Raw genomic sequence first — 18242 nt, forward strand, 5'->3', positions numbered from 1 at the left:
TTAATCATTAGTTTCTCGAGTCAACCTCATACAAGCAAACACTAATTTTTTTTCTTCATGAAAGCTGGATTTCGTATTTGTAAATCCTATTCCGCATTTATCATACCTCGAACTCCCAAAACATAAATACATAAGGTTCGGTTAGCTATGAAATATAATATTAAAGGCCAGAAAATTAGGATTTAGATTCATTTTTATATGATCATCATAATAACTTTAATATATAAGACGTAATGCTTACTTAAATTACACATCTTAAAGAAGTCTGTTTTAGTTGTATACACATTGTATGTAATATGTATATAATGTTTTTAACTATGTGGAGCTACCTTCATATTCCACGTATGTGATTTCAATCTAGCCATCGAGACATATATTAACCACTAGTCAAGTTTAAACATTTCAAATAGACTTAGATGTTCTAAATCTAAATTAGTTATCGCACAAGACTAAGGATTTAATGAATTTTTGTATACATTGATTTGACGTAACACTTCTATTATATAATTAAAATTTCAACTTATTTTATGAACTAATGTTAAATCGCATTGCTAATAATAGGCGGGAAAGTAATTAGATTAATTGCATAAAATTAATAAAATAAATAAACAATGAAACTAATATTATAAGCATGTAGACATGAAGTACAATAAAATGAATAAGCTAAGACAACTAAACCGCATATCACCAAAAAAACAGGTAAATGAAGGAAAATAGAGAACACGTCGAGACTTGTTCGACAATTTGCTTAAAACATTATTGCTCTCCCACCAGATGCTGGAAAACATGAGCAACTGCCTCACAGGATACAACGACGTACGAGTTGAACAAAACATCGCCGTGTTCAACCCGTGTTCAACTCTGGCGAACTTGAACGTATGCCAAAAAACTACCACCAACACCGAGAAAATTGAGGGTAAAGAAGGAAAAAAAAATAAAAACTCGAGTATATACTTATTTCTTTTATGCTTCTCTTCAGCCTTGAGCTCTCTCTCTAGTCCTCTTCAAATGAGAACATGCTTTAGCCTTTTATAGGCTCATATTCATGATGGTTTTGAGCACAAAACCATTGCACCATGATGACATTTCAATGCACATCAATGTCATAAAATTGTGTTGAAGGCTTTTGAAAACAAAAAAAACGTCCAGCTTTAATTCCACATGTGTAACCTCCAACCCATTAGTGCATGATTACAAATGCATTAAAACATTTTTAATAAATTAATGAAGGAAAATAATGGTAAAAAAAAGTACACAACCAAGACAAGCTCGGCTCTGCACAACCCACGGGCGGCGCGCGCGAGTGTGTTTGGTGGACATGGGAACTTTGAACAAATTAACTATATAAGCTAACACATTTGTTCATTCTCACTCCATGTGGGACTCTTGTAAATCAATCACAATACAAACAATTTCTTTAAATTTTTTTATGTTTTTCAACACACTTTGAACATCAATTTCTCATTCATCTTAGCTTAGATTTTTGAAAATAAATAACCGATCTTATACTTCTCACAATGAGGAAAAAGAATCTGGTCAAACTTTTTAGTTTCAATGAGTGAACCCTACTCGAATACTCGCCACAAATCAGCCAATAAATTGATATTAAATTGTCTTTAATATCAGTAAACACACATTTATTCTAACAACTAGCAGTTAGAAGACAATTTTTTTTTTTAAACAAATTTATTTCTACAATATTCCATACCTTTCCAAAAGTTGATATTATAGCATAAGATAAGAACTTTGCATGTTTAATCTAAGATGCTTTGATTACCCAAATTTTGTGCATTAAATTTGTCCATTTATGGGTTTTAAGAATTTTGTACCAAGTTGTATTATTTCCTTCTTTCAATGATGCAACCAATCATATTTGGAGCCAATTTTCGTCAAATGTTTTCACCGAAGTATCTTCTTCAAATCTAGATACCATCCGTCTATTGAAAGCCGATAGCCAAGCTAGCACGCGGATCTGAATCATTCGATCGGAATCTGACCTCAAGTCGTTTTTGTCATTGTACGGTCATAAAGATAAGACTTTCTTGTTTTTTTTTTTTTTTTTGGGGTCAATAATTTCTTCTTTTCAGTGGCTCATAAGGCAATAAAAGTACACAAGACGGTAAGCATTAAAATATGTTGTAAATTAGTTAGCGAGCTCTTTCTCACGAGTCACGGAGACATTGGCTGGCATGGGAAGCACTATCATTGTACTATTACTAATAAAAGGTTAGCAAATCAGAGCAAAAATAAATAAATAAATAAAAGGTTAGCAAACTTTAACATAAATCATGGATTGCCCTACCTTTCGCTTTCTCTGACACTTGGATGCATGTGGGCCCATTTATGATGTTAATGTGATAGACTTATCTTCTTTGTAACGTCAAATTATTTACTTATTATTATTATTATTATTATTATTTATTCTTTTGAATTTGATCTCACGATGTGGCTGGTTTCTTTTTAAATTTCCTTGATTCAGTCTCCTCATCAACATATGGCTATATAGTTTATAAGTGAATTGTATAAAATATTGAATCATAAATTATAAGAAGTGAACTTTAAATTTTTTTATATAAAATTATTTTAGCCCTTCCCTCTCTTATTGAAGTAAACCCAAGCAGTGGAGAAGCTGTCATTCAATATCATTAAAGGTTTTAATTGACTTGTAACACGCTAAGTATCATCGTATTTGAATAGTTGATAATGAGAAGACTAATTTGAGTCCATTTTTTTTATGCGCGATATTTAATTGTTCCCTTGAGATGATTGAATCTTTTAAGTAATTGATAATAAGAAGACTAATTCATGACGGTTCCAATTTTTATTGAATTCTTTTATCTTTTTAATGTGAGATTGTCAATAATTTCACTAAGATGATTGTGATATATGTTCATTCATCCATAATGAGATCTCATCGTTTTTTTTTTTTTTTGCTTTTATTATTTTTTTTATCATCGTTCACACTTTGTGGGTTATAATATTATTTTAAATATTACCCGACATCATTTGTTTATGCAATTTTTTGAATCAATATTTAAAACTCATACAGCTCGATATAGAGTTGGACCTTATGACATGATGCGGGGCTAAGGTGTAATTCATCAAACTCGTGATTCTTACCTCGTTAGAAAGCAATGTTTCTTCAAATTTTGAGAAAACTTACCATTTATAGAGGAAGAACTGAGGGTGAAATTTCTTAGTACTGAACTAAACCTCTTGTGAACCTTTTATACATTACTTCAAGACACTTTCAATATAATTATCAATCCATACTTGTCAAGTACATGCATGAGTGTAAGGCAACACATGACATAGTACGTGTTGACGTGAAAAATCGATGAGGTCAACAATCATGAATATTATAATAATAATATTTAATCTATTGCTTTGAGAAGGGTTAAATCTTCGAGCTTTCTGTTCAAGGAGATGAAAAAGAGACTTCGCAAATAAGCGTTGTATAGAAAAGAAGAATTGCTAAAAATATATTGCATCGATTATATTTCCAAAAATTCATGCGCGTCCCTCTCGGACTTGATCTTATGTATATATAATACAAATATTGACGGTACGTCATTAAATGAGAATTCTTACGTTAATATCAGAATTAAGATGCAATTAATGACAAATTCTATTTAATTCATTGGCTTCGAGGTTTGAAAAGGCCTTTGTCGAGCTGCGCCAATCTTTCAGCTATCGCTACCATGTCCTCTTATTTTTCCGAACTAATTGCACCTTTAGAACTCCTTGGCTTAATTTCTCGAAGATGGTCCTGGTTTTAAATTTAATGGGTCCAATGTGTAGGCGAAGTCCGTACCAATTATACGTTTTCTTCTTTGATAACTAGAGTTAAGTTAAATAGTAGAAATTTAAATGCTGTAATCTCTTAATTTTTTTTATATTATAAAGATAATGCTACGGGTACCAAATGCTTATCCTTTGCTTAAGAATGCGGTGCATTTAAAAAAGGAATGTTTGACTTTATGAATGCAATAGCACTGTTAGTCTGTTAACATTGTTGATTAGAATCCGAATTCTCTTTGAAAAAAAATAGTCCTATTAACAATAAACGATGTGATGTCCTTAATCATCTTCAAGTGGTCAAAGCTGTCAATCTAAGAAACATATTGGAATGCTCTTATTTTCATGTTTTCCGAATTTTTCTTAGTTATTGGCGTCTTGTCGTAGGTTCACCTAAAACAATATATCTATGATTAAGAATCCTACTACGGACAAACGATTTTCTTCACTATAGAGTTTTAATCAACATTTAGAGTTTAGAGCGTCCACAACTAAAAATCTTAAAATGTCAATATAATTTATATGACATCAAATAATATTTAGTCTCTAATCCAATACTTCATTTTTAACACAACAAAAGAATATTCTTCATTTCTCTATTATTTAAAAAAATTTAACAATTTTCTATGTATTACGCTATAGTTCATATATATTTAATTTGTATATTTTGTATCCAATAATATTATTTTTTATAAAATAAATACACATTACATAATGGAGTTGGATTAAAGCAAATACAATTTCAATTTGTTATATCTCACTCCATTATGGAGTGCTGGAGATGCTCTTAAAATAATTAGCACATTCAAAAAATAATATTAATGTTAAATATATGATTTTTCTTTATGCTAAATCAATAAAGCCGATCAAAGTAAAATAATGTCAATGAAAAATTAAGTCATATCTCATATGTGAACGTTATAACAATTAAAAAAAAAAAAACAAATGAGATAAAAACTTAGGGTTAAAAAAACCCAATTTTTATTTGCTCGGCTGCCGCTCCCCCTCGAGTCGCCAATCTTTATCGGCGATAAGGCTACAATCTGAGTAGGATTCACGCTCTTCTGCCTTCTTGTCCGATGCTTCCCAAAAAATTTCCCATGCCTGAATTTCTTCTCTTTTACTACGTCTCCATCCATGATCATTGTTGCTCATCAGTTGCGCCATTGCCGTCCCTTTTACATTATCGTACCATTGCTGCTGCTACCTTGGTCGCGTCACTTCCACCATCACCGTTGAACTTGTTGGGAATGTTGCCCACATAAAGAAATTATAGTAATTATCCTTAGAGGTATTATTGTAATGATCTAAATATTAATATTAAATGGAAATAAAAACATTATCAGTGATAGAAAGATTAGTTGTAAACCTTTATAAGCCACAACATTCGACTTATTTATAGCCCTATGAGACGTAATGTAATCACAAACGATGGTCACAGCCTAAATCCCGATGTACTCTTAGAAGTCAAGTTTATATACTCAGCTCTTTGATTCATTCATTCACACCTATAGAGATGCTTAGATACTTATATTTTGGGAGACTAGGATATAATCATTGATGGAAGGGAAACGCCAAAAGTTGAATCCAACTCTTATAAAGAGAGTCAATATTCGCTCACCTAATAGCTCAATCAAAAATCAAAGAAATTTTTCGCTAGGGAATTAGTGGAACTCAGTGCTCATAATTGACTCACGGGTATAACGGTAATTTTATCTCGCTCATGTTCATCAAGGTTTGAGTTACTAGGTCCATAGTCTCCAAGTCAGCTCTGGTAAAATGAGTTAAAATATTCTTGTAGTAAATATGTGAATTTTACTACAAGCTCACTAATGTAACTTAGTTGTAATATCTCGCATTTGTAATAAATTATTTTACTAAGAAGTTATTACACTACTATAAAAATGACTTATAGAAGCGATGCACAGTTTTAGAAGCGACAATATCATGCTCATAAAGAGCATTTAAATCAACACCTAGGGCCCAATAGAGTTTGTGGTAAGCGTGTACAAGAGTGTACATGGTTCTTTGATTTGTTTGATTAAAGCTCAATCAGCTTTCTTAAATAGAAAATAAATATTATATATTAAATATGATCTGATTTGATCATTATTTGATATGATATTATTTATGAGAGTATCTAGTAGATACTCTCAATAATTCTATCTTTAAAATAATATATCTTATTGTGGAAAATAGATAATATGTTGATTATATTATTTATGAGATATTCTATATTATTCTATTTCCATAATATATATAATGTGATAAATAAAAAAATATTGGATATAATCTGAATATTTTATTTATTAAAATATCTTGGAGATATTTTAATATATTATATCCATAGAATAATATCTCATATTAAATAATAGAATGATATCACATATAATCAATAAGTGAACATTTTATTTTGGGTAAAGTTGAGAAACTATAAATAGGGGCTTAGGGTTTGAAAATTTACGTGCAACACAGTGCAATCCCAAACTTGGGATCCTTCTTAGTGTGATCGAATTTTTATCTATCCCGACTTGAGAGAATTAGTACATATATTTTGCCAAAGAAAAGAGAAAAGTACTCCGATGCCTCATTGGAATAATTAGTGAGTAACGAACTTGCTCACACCTTGATTCAAATCTCATTCGAAGAAACAACTTGGGAGACTTGGTGTTGATCCATCCCGAAGAACACATAGACTATCAACGGGCGTGAAATTTTATGTAGAATGATTTATTGTAAGTTTTCTAATCTTGTTATTCTTATGGTTGTTTTGTTTAGCCAGACTTCATCTATGATTAAGTATAATTATTTTAGAACTAAAAATCTTGGAACGTTGAATTCACTTTTTCGTACTTGAACACGTAAAACGTTTTTTGTGGTAATTTTCATGAACTCAATTAAAGATTTTAATAAAATGTAAACCAACACCAATCACCACATGAGAGTTAGAAATTCGTCATCAAGATCCCTTTGGCAATGTGAGAACCATCGCAAATGTGAGACTCTGGATGAATAGGAAGTAACATACCACTCCTAGAATCAAGAGACACCCGTTCACCCCATCTAGATTATCCTTTGCATGCTAGTTAAATAGTATCATTTATATATTATTTATTCCAAAAATTTAGCATAGACATTCACATAAGGTTACTTGCCCCGAAGCCCGATCATAAGCCTCCAAAAATCTCTTCACTCTCGGCTTTCATCCATTTTGGCCTTAAATACAACCAAAATATCGCCTGTAAAAAAAGTTGATTACTCTGGATTTCCGAAGTTTAACTCTTTGATGGTCCCTTTTGACTCCGCTAGATTAAAGATGCCCGAGAGGCCCTTCAAACAAAATAAGAAGAACATGAAAAATGGACCCCCTTGTCGGAGCCCCTATTGTGGAACAACATCGCCCTTCAAATTACCGTTCAAGTTGATCAAGAATCTAACTAAGCAGACACACTTCATAATCAACTCAACCCACTCCCGCTCATAGCCAAACCAGAGTATAACGACTTTTGAGAACATCCAATCCACACGATCATACGCCTTTGATCTATTGAGTTTCAGGGAATCACATTTCCAATTACCAAGCTTATCTATCTTCATTGTATGAATACCTTCATTCCTAATTAGCATGTTGTCAAAAAAATTCCCTCCCCCACAAATGCACTTTGATATATTGAGAGTCTCGAACCTACTTTGCGTCCCCTGATCTTCGGGATAAGAACATGAGTCATTAATCCGACCTAAGTCGCGCTTCTCATTGAGGATCCCTAAACAAAGCTTCGTAATATCACCCCCACCGTAATCCAATACTTTTGGAAAACAAGTCGGAAAAGACAAGCCTCCTCAAGGCTTTGAAATGATCTGAAGAAAGCCTTCTATATTTTCTAACTCGCCCGACTTGGTGCAACCCAAAGTCATCGTTCTATTTGGTTTGTAGAAGATCTCTCTAAGCATCCGATTGATATCCCCTAAAATCACCGGCTCCATACAACTCACCACAAACTCAATCTTTTGAAGAGGAAGGGTTAGAGGAAGATAAAAATATTAGCAGAATAGTTGTAAATAATTCCTTCAACACCTCCCGAGTCCTCCATCCATGCGCAGTTGTCATCAAGCCCGAAGACACAATTTTTCTTTTTCTTTTGCGAGGCTTTCCGATGAAAAAGCGTGTATTATGATCACTCTCTACCAATACTTGTCTTTTTTTTCAAGAGAACATTAAGTTTACGTTCTTCCATCCGAATGAGATTTGAGGAACATCTCGAGGTAGCCGACTTCACGGTATCAAGCATCTCTCGTTGCTCAATATGACGACTCTTAAGAATACCGAACTTTTCTCGCCTGCACATGGATAATGCCGTAGAAAAATTGCCCAAAGCCCTTTCCACATTAGGGCCCTAATGGTTGGTGATAATTCGACCACAAGCGTCTTTATCACACCAAACCTCCTCGAACGTGAACCTTCTACTGAGACAATGTCCTTTTCCAAGAGTATATGCCACCTCTCCTCTCGTGGATAAAAGGAGAAGTTTATTGTCCGATTCTCAATACATAAGGTGATGCATCGATGCCGTGTGACACTACTTTCTTTATGTGAGTCTCCTCCTTTGTGAAGACGTGAGTTTAATCTTCAATATTGCGAAATATCTTCATTGTAATTTGTGCTTTGCTAAATTTATTTAATTATACATTGAAGAATTATGAACGAAAATTAATAGAAAGAATGGCGTTATTATTTAGGTCTTAGTGTCAAGTCAAACTGTGTATATATACATATTTTCATGTATGTAATATATATATATATATATATATATATATATATGCATATATCATACATGTACATGTTGTATAATATAATCGGGAGTAATAATATTGTTTGAATAATTAAGGAACTTTTTTTGCTGATGAATAATCAATGAATTTTTTTTTTTTTTGAAAGAAAGTCCTGAGGACTAATTCATTAAAGGCATGTCAGCCAAAATAATATCCACCAGGCATGAGGGGTACAGAGTTTGGCCAAAAAGAAAAGGCACCGAAATTAAGAGCAAATTTAGAAAGACAATGAGCAGCCAAATTACATGTTCTGGGTATATACTGAACCAGGAAGGAGTCAAAGCCCGCAGTGGCCACCCTGATGTCTTCAAGCACACGGCCGATATCTGTCGTTGGTAGGTTGCTAGAGCCGAGCAGCGTGGAAAGCGTTGCGCAGTCGGTCTGGACGGTGAGGGCTGTAATCCCCAGGGAGCTCACCACGGAGATTCCCCGACTGATGGCTTGGGCTTCGGCCAGAGTAGGGCTGAGAGCGGCGTTGCCAGGCGCGATGAAGGACCCGCGAACGACTCCAGTGGCAGTACGGAAAACTCCGCCGAGACCGCACCGGCTCCCGTTGGAGGAGAAGGCCGCGTCGGTGGACAACGCTGTGACGTTGTGGCTCGGAGGCGGCCATTTTTTAGGTCGGTCTAAGGTCGGGGCGAGTTGAGAAGGCCTTGATGTCGAGTGCTCACGGTAGTCCTCCAAGAGGCCGATGGTGTAGTTGAAGGAGGCCTCAATGGAGGTGAATCTGCTGTTATGGATCTCATCGTTTCGCCGGTTCCATGCCGACCAAGCGAGCATAAGGAACAAGTCGAAGTCTTGGCTGTTGAGATGTTCCTTGATTTGGATCAGGAAGGCTATCATGTCGCCGTGGTAGCTGTCCTTGATCATCGGCCACCAGCCAGCGAACTTCCATAGCTTCTTACTCTCGTTGCATTCCCAAAGGACGTGGAAGGAAGTCTCGGGGCCACCTGAACAGCGCGGGCAGCGAGGGTCTATCGGCATACCTCTCGTGACGAGGTTCCGGGACGTGGGGATCCAGCTTCTGCAGGTTCGCCAAAGAAAGGATCGTACCTTTGGGGGGGTCCGAAGCTGCCAAAGAGTTTTCCACCATTGGCCAGTTGCTTGGTGTGAGGAGGACTCCGTAGTAGGATGAGAGGCACTCGTGGCTGAATATTCTCCGTCGTTGGTGTGGTGCCAGCAGAGTGTATCCGTGACCGAGTTGTAGACCCCCGGGAGCCGAAGGACAGCCTCCGTGTCGTCGGGGCAAAGGTAGGCATGGAGGAGCGAGCGGTTCCATTCCCCGTTAGGGAGGGCAAGGTCGGCGACCTTGGTCCCGTGAAGGATTGAACCGGTGTGGCGGATCCGAAAGTTCCCTCCTCTAGGCAGCCAACGATCACTACAAACGTTGACGTCGGCTCCGGTTCCAATCCTCCAGCGAGTGCCTTTCTTTAGGAGTTCCCGGCCCCAAAGAACCCCATTCCAAAACCCGGAGGCGTATCGAGAGCTCGCAGCCTCAAGGAAGGAAGAGTTCGGGAAATAACTCTCTTTGAGGACCCGGGCTGCTAGAGATAAAGGATTACGGAGAAGTCTCCAACCGGTTTTTGCGAGGAGGGATTGATTGGCCCATTCCAAGTTCCAAAATCCCATGCCTCCGTGGGATTTCCTCTCGCACATTTTCTCCCACCGTCCCCAATGGGTTTTTTTCTTTTTCTCTTCGGAACCCCACCAAAAGTTTGCCGTAAGCGAGTGGAGATCGTGGATGAGGCGCTTTGGAAGTTTGAAGCAATGCATGACGTAGCTAGGTAATGCTTGAATGATAGATTTGATAAGTACTTCTTTGCCGGCAGTGGAAAAGAAATTACCCTTCCAACCTTTGATTTTATTCCAAACCCGCTCCCGGATATAGCTAAAAACTTCCGCTTTGTTTCGGCCGATGGAAAGAGGAAGGCCTAGGTACTTGTCGTGACTTCCGATGATGTTTACTCCAAACACTCTCGCAACCTTGTCGCCTTGGTTTTTCTTCACCGTTTTTCCAAAGGTAATCTCCGATTTCCCATAATTGATGAGTTGACCGGAAGCCCGAGCGTAAAAGTCAAGGCAAGCCCGAACTTCTCTTCCATCTTCCTCCGTAGCCCGGAAAAATACCAAACTGTCGTCCGCAAAGAAAAGGTGTGAAACTTGAAGGCCTCGGTCTCCGAAACAAATTCCATGAATGGTGCCTTGAGATTCGGTGCGGCGGAGAAGGGCGGAGAGACCTTCGGAACATAGGAGGAATAGGAAGGGGGATAGAGGATCCCTTTGTTGCAGTCCTCTATGAGAAGTGAACGGATTTCACACATCTCATGACAAGTTCCACCCACGAGGGAGCGTAGCCAAGGCGGAGCATGACCGCCTCGAGGAAGTTCCACTCAACTCGATCAAAAGCCTTCGACATATCGAGTTTGAGAGCTCCGCATTTGCCGTTCTCGAACCGTCCTCGTTTCATAGTGTGGGCCCCCTCAATGCCGAATAGCCACATTGTCGAAGATTTGCTGACCTCCGACAAACGCGCTTTGGTTTTCGGATATGACGCTCCCCATAGTAGCTTTTAGACGGGTGGTGATGCACTTGGAGATTGCCTTGTAGATGACGTTGCATAAGCTTATCGGTCGGAACTCTTGAATCCTTGTCGGGTTTTTGGTCTTCGGAATCAAAGCGATAAGAGTTTCGTTGAGGGACCCAAGATCTTTTTTGTCGTTGAGGACGCCGAGGCAAATCTCGGTCACACTGTTACCCACAATTTCCCAGTATTTGTGGAGAAATAGCCCGGGGAATCCGTCTTTCCCGGGGGCCTTGTTGGGATCAATGTCTCGAAAGGCTGTTCGAACATCGTCGCTTGTGAAAGCCGAGGTTAGCCAAGTGTTTGTCTCCGCCGTGATACAATGATCTAAACAATGAGTAATACGAGCAATGTCTCTCGAAGATGGGTTAGACGACGAGAAAATATTGTCGAAAAAGCTCGAGATTATACCTTCCACGCCTACGGGATCGTCTGTCCAACGTTGAGCGGCATCGTAGAGCCCTCCAATTTTTTTTTTTCCGGCGCTGCGAAGCTTTCCGGTGGAAGAATTTGGTATTGCGGTCTCTTTCCCGAAGCCACGACACTCTACTTCTTTGTCGCCAATTGATCTCCTCTTTCGCAAGAAGAGAATTTAGAGCTTTTTCTTCACTTTGGATCGCCGAGGAGTCGTAGAGGGAAGTGGATGCGTTTAGGTGACTAAGAGTGGCCTTGTGCTTCTCGATGTCAGAGGTCATAGCTCGGTACTTCTTCCGACCCCATGAGTACAGCGCCGAGGCGCATCATTTTAGGGCAGTAGGCGAAGAGGCTCTCCAGTGGTTGGTGATGATCGCCTTGCATTTCTCGTCTTCGCACCAGGCCTTCTCGAAAACAAATCGCCGCTGGCCTCCGGAAGGCTGCTGAGAGTGTCCCTCCGTGGAGAGGAGAATGGGGCGATGATCAGAGGCCCAAAGGTCGAGATGGGTGACTGAAGCATTTGAAAAAAGAGTCGCCCACTCCTCGTTAGCTACACAACGGTCTAAACGTTCAAGCGTAACGTTTCCGTCTAGAGTTTCTCGGCGCCAGGTGAAGGGATCACCTTTGTAGCCCAAGTCTTCTAGTTGGCAATCATCGAGAGCTTTTCGGAAAGCCGCCATTTGACCCAGATTTTTCCAGCAACCTCCCTTTTTCTCGAAGTTGTAAAGTAGTTGTATTTACATATTTTACACCCATTCAATTTAAAATGCTACTGCCAATGCCAACCAACCAAACGGAGGTTGGAGAAAATAAATCAATAATAAAAGTATAATAAATGAATGATATATATAATATATAATATAAGAGGCAATTTGAGGCTCTTCTTTCTTTAGTCTTAAAAGCCACTGCATGTCATCCTTTTCTTTTTCACCCCACAACGTTGCTCTCCTCTACTAGTTACCCTTTTTCCTTCTTCCTTCACATATATAGATGATATATATTATTATTATATATAGTATAATTACTTCTCTCTTTCTCTTTCTAATCTCTCTCTCATTGAAACCTCTCTCTTCTTTCCGTCTTTCTCTTTCTGCGCAACAAAGACTCCTCTTCGAATCTCCTCCGCCTATGAGGAGGATATATTAGAGAGAGAAAGCGGTGTATATATAGATAGATATATAGTTACACATATGTATATAGAGGTTGTGAGAAAGTGGTCATGGATTCGTTAACTGTGGAAGAATTTTAACCATCCTTTCTCGGTATTTGTTCATCTCTCTCTCTCTCTCTCCTGCCCTTATAAATACATTTATTATTATTATTATAATAATTATTATTTTCGTCGCTGAGGTCTCTTCTCTTTCTTAGTACTTTGTATCAGGGTCAGAAAAGTTGGGTTAGTCTCTGCTTAATGTGATCGATTGAGCTGACTCGTTCTTTCTGTTTCACTCCTATGGCTGCGGATTCTTCTTTTGAAGGTATATATATACATATATGTATTTTTTCTATTATGTTTAAAATATAACGAAAAGTCTGTATTCTGGGTTTCAAATATCACGAAGTTTCAGAGCTTTGAGAAATCCTTTCCGTTTCGTGGGTTTTCAATTCCTCAACTGATTTCTGGGTTTTCGTGGGTCGCGATTCAATTCAATAGAATATATTTCTTCGAACATCATTCGATAACAAATTATTATTATTATTATTTATTCTTATTTTTCAACTTAGTTAGATTTCTGATGGGCTTCGTTGAAAAACTCAAATCTACTGTTGTGACTGTGTCTCCGTCATTGTATTGATAGTGTTTTGACTATTCAATGGCAAGCAATAAAAAGTTCGGTACCACTCTGAATAACCATTTGTGACAAACCCTTTGGAAAATGAAGTCTAATGTTGATCTAATAAGACCGAAATATTTAGAGCGCTTTCTGTGATTAATTCTTCACCTTTTTGGATTTTGACGTTTTTGGTTGAAGTCAACTATTTCTATCTTCTCGATGATTGAGGTTTAAAGTCCGAGTAACGAAAATTCTTTATCGATCCGAACCGGTAACATGGTTGGCTGTCATTTACTTTATTTCTGTGTATTATTGAGGATCCCACAAGTTCTCCCGTTTCGTGTTCTTGCCAGGATTATCTCTCGACCCATCAAAAGGCGGTAAAATGAGTATGGAGAAGAAACGAGAACTCGTTTACGAAATATCGAACTGGCCCGAGGGGGCTTCGGAGATTCTTCAGTCGTGGAGCCGCCAGGAGATTCTGCAGATCCTTTGTTACGAGATGGGAAAGGAGAGAAAGTACACGGGTCTGACGAAGCTGAAAATCATAGAGCATCTTCTGAAGATCGTGTCCGAGAAGAAATCGTCGTCGTCGTCGGCGGCGAAGAGCAACGAGGACGCGATCGACTCGGAGTCGAGCCAGAGGACGGCGAAGAGGCAGAGGAAGACCGAGCAGCCCTCTCGGCTGGCTTCTTCGACAAGCAACGCTTCGAGCAACGTGACGAAGATCATCGATTTGACCGCCGCCGACACGGCCGTGTACTGCAAAAACTCGGCTTGCAAAGCGACGCTCAGCCCCGGGGACGTTTTTTGCAAGAGGTGTTCTTGCTGCGACTGCTTCAAGTACGACGACAACAAGGACCCGAGCCTGTGGCTGATCTGCGGCTCGGAGCCACCGTTCCAGGGCCTCTCGTGTGGCATGTCGTGCCATCTCGAGTGCGCTCTGAGACGAGAAGCCTCGGGGATCGGTCTCGCGGGCAAACCCGGGGCACTTGACGGGAGTTTTCAGTGTCTTTCGTGCAGGAAGGTGAACGATTTGCTCGGGTGAGTTTTATCTCTTTTTTTTTTCGTTTTTGAAATAAAGACTCGATCTTTTTCTTTTAGAGAACATTTGTGGTCCGGTGGGTTTGAACCCACGACCTTACTTTGTAGGTGGCGTGGAATTACCACTAGACCAAGCTAGGAATCTTAGTATAAATTCTTTTGATACTAAAGTTTAGTCCGTAGGTCCCGAGTCTGACCTCAAAACAATATAGGAACTGAAAACACTAGTAATGGTTAGGTGGGTACCTTTAGAGAGGCTAGGATTCATTGCCTCTTGGAAACCAACAACTTTTTTTAGGTATTTAAGTGAGTAGTATATTTTTTCTTTCTTTTAAATCTACATTTTTACTGCCCATATGATTATTTATAATTCTTTTTGTTTTTTATTCACTGTACCGTGTTTTCGGATTTTTATTTATTTATTTTTTACAAATTATGTTAAAAGATTAGTGCAAATATTGGGAGTCAGGACCTTATCAATCCACAGTTTGATCTTCTCCCGGTCAATATTGTCAAGGCCTCGTTGATTTTAGTCAGGTTTAACCCGGACACCACGGTTATAAAGATAAATAAAAAAGATAAAAGAAAAAGATAAGTGCAGCCCTATAAATTTTTTGGGTGATAAGTATTCTGCTCATACTTATCTTATCTCTTATTTGATGAAGAAGACAGAGTGCTTCTCTTTTCTAGTATAAGTGCTAGTTTGAGAAAATTTCCATATGTTTTTATGGTATTACAAGTAGGATGTAAAATTTAAGCTTTATGCGATTATTTCTTGCTATGAGATCAGAGTTCTGCTCACATTATAACTTATGCTTAGAAGTAAAAAGTATTGCGATGAAGTGTTTCACAACAAGAAAGAAGCTTTGGGAAATAGGGAACTTTTTGTGCACACATTTTACAAGTTCACAGTTTCTCTATAGGGTTCTTTGTTACTTTCTTCTGGGACTCTTATTTTGAGAAACATTCTTATTAGAACTAGCATTTCGTCTTGAATGGCCAGTCTGTAGAGAATTCTTCGCTGTAAATACGAAAATGTAGTTCATCAAGCTTTTCTTGGAACAAAGATAAGCAACCTCAAATTATGAGTAGCCACAACGAATGAGCAGAACATGATGTTCATATTTTTTGTTTGTTTAATCTTGCATTATGAAGATTGATCTATTTCCTTCATGTTTTTTCGACTATACTTTCCAGTATCAAGTGTAGTTCTGTTTTTCACTTGATTTTTTTTAGTAGCTAGATCAATAATTTTTGTGTGCATGTAATCACGTATGTTGATATTTATTTGTTATGATATTAGGTCCGGTTTGCATTCATGTACAAAAAGTTGGCTCAAACAATGATTAAAATGTAATGAACAAATGGAATGAAAATGTAATCACTTTGTACCTGTTTTAGATCGATGGTGTGATTCTTTTTGTATTTAGGTCGGCGTGTGTGTGTGTGTGTGTCAAGTTTATTGTGTTAGCATTTTTTGATATTATGATTCTCTAAAGTAAAAATACCGATAATTTTTATGAACTACTAAGCAAACCATTACATATTGGAAATAATTTAATGTTTTGATCAGATGTTGGCGCAAGCAACTTCTGATAGCAAAGGAGACTAGGCGAGTCGACATTCTATGCTATCGCGTCTCGTTGAGCCAAAAGCTTCTCAGAGGCACCGCAAAGTACGAAAAGCTTTGGGAGATCGTGGACGAGGCCGTGAAGAAGCTCGAGTCCGAAGTCGGTCCGTTGACCGGCTTGCCCGCGAAAATGGGCCGCGGCATCGTCAACAGGCTCTCTTGCGGGCCCGAGGTTCAGAAGCTCTGCGGCTCGGCTCTGGATTTGCTCGACTCGATGTTTTCCAAGCCGACCTTTCACCCACAGCCCGGCTCTTCTTCGATACAAGGTATTCTGGTGAATTGTACGAGCTTGAAACTTATTACTGTTGTGATAACTTCAAATTCCAGTGTCAGATAAAAAAACGATAGTTCCGGACACGATCAGATTCGAGGAGGTACGGCCCACGTCCATTACCGTAATTCTGGATTCCGAGAACGTCGTGTCACAAGGTAACTTGACCTACAAGCTATGGCACCGCAAAGCCGACGATACGAACTACCCGAGAGACCCGAGCTGCGAAAACCTCCGGCCGAACGCGGGGTTCAACATCGCGGGCCTCGACCCGGGCACGGAGTACTGTTTCAACGTCGTCTCGTTCGACGGCGCGAACGAGCTGATCAAGAAGCTCGAAGCTCGGTCCTCGACGGCGAGCGAGGACATGTTGAGCCCCGCGACCAATTGTAGCAGCCTGTCGAACCCTTCTTCGGTGGAGGACGAGACCAACAACGACGGAGGAGACCACCGCGCCGACGATGCCGCTCCGATCGGAGCCGTCGACGAGAAGGGTGATAAATCCGCCGAAGAGCCCGGAATGGAGTGCGTTCCGTTCGTCGCCGTCGCCGGAGACTTGCCGATCACGCCGTGCAAGCTCGAGAGGTCGAAACCCGCCGGGAAGGACCTCCCCGAGAGCGGGCCCGGGAAGAGGGACTTGGAGTACTACGTGAAGATAATCCGGTGGCTCGAGTGCGAGGGTCACATCGAGAAGAATTTCCGGCAGAAGTTTCTGACGTGGTACAGCCTCAGGGCAACGAGGCAAGAGGTTCAGATCGTCAAGGTTTTCGTCGACACGCTCGTCGAAGAGCCTGCCTCGCTCGCCGCTCAGCTCGTCGACACGTTCTCCGAATCCGTTTCGAGCAACAGACCCGCCTCATCGTCGTCCAACGTTCCCAACGGATTCTGTATGAAGCTCTGGCATTGAAAATTAGATTCATTCATGTACAATCAATCAAATCCCATTTGTCATTTCTTGTGGTGTAAGAGAAGTCATTTAGCTTTTTTTTTTCTTTTTTTTTTTTTCAAATAATTTTTTTATTTGTTCTATGGTATTCCTTATTAATATTGTTGTACATGGATGTCCTATTTGGAACGCATTTTATTTTCATTTTCTAGTGGAGATGAGAAACGTGGATGGGGTTATTTTTCTAAAAGAGTGGATCATTTAATTTAAGACCCCACTAGGCACCGGCTAAAGCTTGAATGGCCAGTCCATGTCTTTGATTTTGGTAGCTAATTGATTCATTAATATATGTTCACTGAATGGATGTACCATCTCAACAGATTATTATTATTGTTATATTAACTGTTGTATGAAGTAGTATACAAAGTGGAGTTGTTTGAAATCATCAAGAGTTACATCTGATGGCTAAAGCTTCATCAGCAAGTTTCTCGGGTTTGAAGACCGTTGGATCATCAGCGAGAGATTGCTTGAAGGACACGTCAGCGTAGCAGGAGTCTTTAAATACGAGCTTGTTGTAACCTTTGGATACAGAACATATTCACATACTATCTGAAATGTATTTGGAGAGAAAAAATCTGAGAGAAAAACACAGTGTGAGAGAGAACATCGTGTGAGATCAGATTGCAGTTTTCCGGGTGTATTTTTGGTTTGTATTGTTCATCATCGTTGATAGTGAAACTACCCCAAGACTGGACGTAGGTCATTTAAGACCGAACCAGGATAAATCCGGTGTGCTCCTACTTTATCTTTTACGTTCTTGTATATTGTGTTAGTCTTGATCTGTTTATTGCATCACAAGGTACTTCAGTTTAGAAGACTTGTGACTAAAACAGGGTAAAAGACATAACAATTGGTATCAGAGCCTACACAATCTCTGCAAGAACTTCAAGATGGGTCTCACGAAAGTGGAGATCGAAAGATTCGATGGTAAAGGCGACTTCAGTCTGTGGCGC

At 39.1% G+C, this 18242-nt stretch overlaps 1 protein-coding gene across 2 annotated transcripts; it reads left to right on the plus strand.

The window, feature by feature from the left end:
• The first annotated feature begins 12554 nt into the window (after positions 1 to 12554).
• Positions 12555 to 17420, plus strand: VEL1 (vernalization5/VIN3-like protein). 2 transcript variants are annotated; one of them, XM_089615068.1, is made up of 5 exons: positions 12555 to 12885; positions 12992 to 13101; positions 13752 to 14442; positions 16016 to 16338; positions 16406 to 17420. In XM_089615068.1, exons 2-5 carry the CDS (start codon positions 13077 to 13079, stop codon positions 17248 to 17250), a joined length of 1884 nt encoding a protein of 627 aa, XP_089471194.1. In that variant the 5' UTR covers positions 12555 to 12885; positions 12992 to 13076; the 3' UTR covers positions 17251 to 17420. The 2 variants fall into 2 exon arrangements, with proteins under 2 accessions (XP_089471194.1, XP_089471193.1); XM_089615067.1 differs by having other exon boundaries at positions 12560 to 12885; positions 16400 to 17420.
• The last annotated feature ends 822 nt before the right edge of the window (positions 17421 to 18242 follow it).

This window comes from Urtica dioica, chromosome 5 (assembly GCF_054948205.1).
Source record: "Urtica dioica subsp. dioica isolate 48M chromosome 5, U.dioica_male_clone48M_v1_H2, whole genome shotgun sequence".
In the NCBI taxonomy this organism is placed as follows: domain Eukaryota; kingdom Viridiplantae; phylum Streptophyta; class Magnoliopsida; order Rosales; family Urticaceae; genus Urtica; species Urtica dioica.

Excerpts from the sequence above, each read along its gene's own strand:
- VEL1 (XM_089615067.1), top strand. The coding sequence starts at position 13,077 with ATGGCTGCGGATTCTTCTTTTGAAG. Across the intron at positions 13,102-13,751 it reads TGCGGATTCTTCTTTTGAAG|GATTATCTCTCGACCCATCA; the intron begins GTATATATATAC and ends TGTTCTTGCCAG. Across the intron at positions 14,443-16,015 it reads AAGGTGAACGATTTGCTCGG|ATGTTGGCGCAAGCAACTTC; the intron begins GTGAGTTTTATC and ends TGTTTTGATCAG.